Below are 3,724 nucleotides of genomic sequence, written 5' to 3'. Positions count from 1 at the left end.
TACATATGCTCTCTCAATTTATATATTTATTATTAATTCTATATTCTTCAACCAAAAATATGATTACATATCATGACATTTACAAAAATTATGTAAGTTTTCACACGAGAATCAAATATACTGATTTTTTTAAATAAAAACATTCTAATATCCAAAAGAAGTGTACCTTATTAGAAAAACTAAATTTATTGTCACACACACGACATCCACAAGGTAATGAAACAATGTTTTCCACTTCTATTTATTTATATAGAGGTCATTTTATAGACACCTACACTGCAGAATTCAAGCTTTCTTTAGAAGGGAACAAGAAAAAGGCTTACCAAAGGGTATGCAGCATAAATGATTACAGCTATAAGAAATGTCAACACCCATAGATAATGGTCATCATCTTTGTATATTTCTTGTTTTGCTCGAGAGTATATTTTTCGACCAATATATGCACCTATGCCCACTATTAGCCATATTATACCGCAGTTTCCATATAGCACTCGGTCGAAAGGAAAAAAAGTCGGAACGAAGTACCATACAAAAATCCAGAAGTAATGCCCATCACCTCTGTAAATAGTTTCTTTTGAACGTGAGTATCTCCTGCGGCCAGTCAACGTTAGTCCAATCAACACTAGTCCAATCAACACTAGTCCAATCACGGACACAGAAGACAATGCGAAAACAAAGTCCAATATGATTTGAACGACAACAGTTATTGAAAAAAACCACAGGTAGTTTTCGTCTTCTCTCAAGATGTATTTCTTGGAACGAAGGATCATAATTCTTATCAAAATTGGAACCATGATCACCACGGCCAAAACAATCTTTGCTACGATTTTATGGTCTGGTGCCACCGCCACAAAGATGCCTGCCCCAAATGCTAGCAACAAAGATATTAATGCCGTCCATAATCCAGTGAGAGAGGTGTCAAGAAGAAGGGGATCCTCTTGTTTACCATAGAGTGCATACATCAGCAAAATTGCTGATGAAATCGAGCTGCAGAATGCTACTGCGTCACAAACCACCATAATTTGGAAGAAAACACGATATGACTTATCGGATTTGTCTTCCTCTGGGAGAGTGAAAGCTGCTGCAAATGCCACTGTTGCAATCAACACTGCATTTACTGAAATAATCTGAACTTTCCAAGTTGATTTTTTAGTGGCGACTGAGTACTCTGTTATGTTATGTGTCTCTTCTAGAGTCCTCCGTGCACCATTTATTTCTAGCAACCACTTAATCTACATTAACACACACATCTTTTAGGTCAAAAAATTATTTCATTACCTTTCAAGGTTTCCCTAAAGACTAGAAAATTTGTGAAACTAGCTTTAAATCGAGATTATTTTATGCTCCAATGAAAGTAGAAGGTTGGAAATTTATATTTCCTAAAAATTGACTCAGATGGCAGTACGCATAGACTCAATTTTATCCTGGCCCGGGAACATTATTGAACAATAATTTTCAGTGTAAGGTAACTAAAATGTTATAGCATAATGACAATTAATTTTTACAACATCGTTCATGTTAAAGCCAAAGCCTGCTTAATGTTTGGACTATTAAATGTTGCAATTAAATTTTTTGAAACAATTTAAACATCACATTAACACCTAATTCGTAAACTAGATGACAAGTGAATTCTAAAAGCCTTTTATTTTATTTTATCTGCAATAACTAAATGGAGAGGGGAATAAATGAGTCACTTACTGCATTGAAAAGGCGTTCGTCTGTGTGCATGTTGTCCAACGCTATGTCCAATGGCGTCTTCCCTCGGTTGTCAACTTTATTGATCACTCTCTTTGATATCACCAACAACACCAAGGTTTTTATGCATCTTGAAATTTTGTCAAAAATCTGTACTGCATTTTCAATCACCAAGTGCAAAGCAATTTTTTCCTCATTATCTCTAATTTCTATACAGTCTTTAGCATATTTTAGAATTTCTGTGACTAAGTCAAGGTTCCCTTCTTTCGCGGCTATATGAAGCGCTGATTGCTTATTCCTGTCCACTTTATAGCACAGAGACTGATCCTTCTCTAAAAGAATTTTCGCAATGTCTGATATTCGGTTAAGATAGGCAGCATAATGTAAGGGTGTTCTGCCTAAATTGTCAGCCTGTTTAAGTAGCTCAGGCTTGGCAGCGATTAGCTTCTTAAGCACCTCTGCACAATCGGAGAGATGCCCATTATAAAGGAGACAGTGTTCTTAGGAGAGTACAAAAATTAATGTTTGATATGATTCATGAGAAGTGATATACATGAATCTATTTTTTATGATAATAAATGGAATATTTAGCATTCATTGGATCTAGATGATGGCGGTGTTCATAGAGGTGAAGCACTGGAACTTTCAGGGAGGTTTCACATCTGAGTACTTATACTCCAGCTGGACTGTACTAAGGTTTTTCAATTAGGGTTTCAAGCAGAGTGGGTTTTACACCAGAGGACACTCCATAGTTAAGCACTCACTCACTAGCTGAAATAGTACTGGGATTCCTAGTGCTTCATCTCTGTGAACATCATCTAGATCTAATGATTGCTAAGTGTACCATTTATTATCAAGAGAAATGAGTCCATTAATTTGACTCAAAAATTACATAAGTTAAATCCTGATAACTATATCAGAAAAATTAAATAATATTTTAGAGGTACCTTTGCGTCTATTGTAGACGGCACACTGAACGAGCGTTTGGCCATCGGATGTCCTCTTGTCGTGCTGTGGAAGTGCAGAAGGCAAAAGTTTTGTAACGACTTTCTCATGACCCTCCTCAGCAGCTTTGAACAAAGCAGTTTCACCGGCACCGTTGATGATATTTTGGAGATCACGATCAAGGTCCAATAAAACCTCGATTACTTTGCAGTGACCACCAATTGCAGCTTCGTGGAAGGCGGTGTTTCCTTCTTCATTTCTGGCCGTTAGAAATTCATGACCGCTGTTGTGGTTGCCGGCCTCTATATCACGATTCCTCAGCTGGAGCAACATTTTCACAATGTTTACATGCCCATGATATGCTGCCAGATGAAGTGCTGTATTTCCTGTGGGCGTAGCCTCTTGGAGAATGTTGATTCCGCTACTATGCAGCTTTGTAAGCAACTTCAAGTCGCCAGATGTAACAGCTGCATATATTTTTGATTCCATTTTTTCTGAGATATCTGTGGTCGATAAAGATCAGAGTATTCCACTTTGTTATTAGCAGTATGACAATGAACAAGAGTAGTTCGTTTAGGGGAGGCGCTCCAAGAATCTGCTTTTATAGAATGGGTAAAATATGATTTGGTTGGTTCCGCGAAATTACAGAGAAGTATATAAGAAACAAAATTTTGTGATATCTGTTATTATAATTTAATAATGTAGTTTATGTCATATAGCGTACACTCCTCGGCGCAAAAAGTAAGAATTTAATGCCGAGTCATAGCCAGTCTTGAGGACCTTGTAGAAAAGGACAAATATAATTATTATTATTGTTAGATGCCGCTTTCTTGTACTAGTTGGGTAGGTTCGATGAAATTGCAGGGAAACAACGAAGAAATTCGATTGATTAATATTGAAATTGCAGGGAAACAACGAAGAAATTTGATTGATTAATATATATGAAGTCCAGAAGCGGTCCGTATAAAGATCTCCGCGTTTCAATATTTGGCGTACATGTGATCGATCGTGACGAGACTCGGCCCCGCTTTCTTGACGTAAGCAGTGGCGTCGGCTGGTTATTTCCGAGTGCGAGCCATCTAAG

At 37.2% G+C, this 3,724-nt stretch overlaps 1 protein-coding gene across 1 annotated transcript; it reads right to left on the bottom strand.

Annotated features, from left to right (window-relative positions):
* Window positions 1-214: 214 nt before the first annotated feature.
* On the bottom strand, window positions 215-3,199 carry LOC149566753 (uncharacterized). The gene is made up of 3 exons (XM_089820087.1): window positions 2,643-3,199; window positions 1,699-2,153; window positions 215-1,232 (listed from the first exon to the last, which is right to left on the bottom strand). The coding sequence occupies exons 1-3, from the start codon at window positions 3,127-3,129 to the stop codon at window positions 297-299; spliced, it is 1,878 nt and encodes a 625-aa protein (XP_089676213.1). The 5' UTR covers window positions 3,130-3,199; the 3' UTR covers window positions 215-296.
* Between the last annotated feature and the right edge of the window lie 525 nt (window positions 3,200-3,724).

Source organism: Cupressus sempervirens, chromosome 3 (assembly GCF_028749045.1).
Source record: "Cupressus sempervirens isolate cs-2001-9-10 chromosome 3, ASM2874904v1, whole genome shotgun sequence".
NCBI classification, from domain to species: Eukaryota; Viridiplantae; Streptophyta; class Pinopsida; order Cupressales; family Cupressaceae; genus Cupressus; species Cupressus sempervirens.
This window is presented reverse-complemented; position numbering and strand designations above follow the sequence as displayed.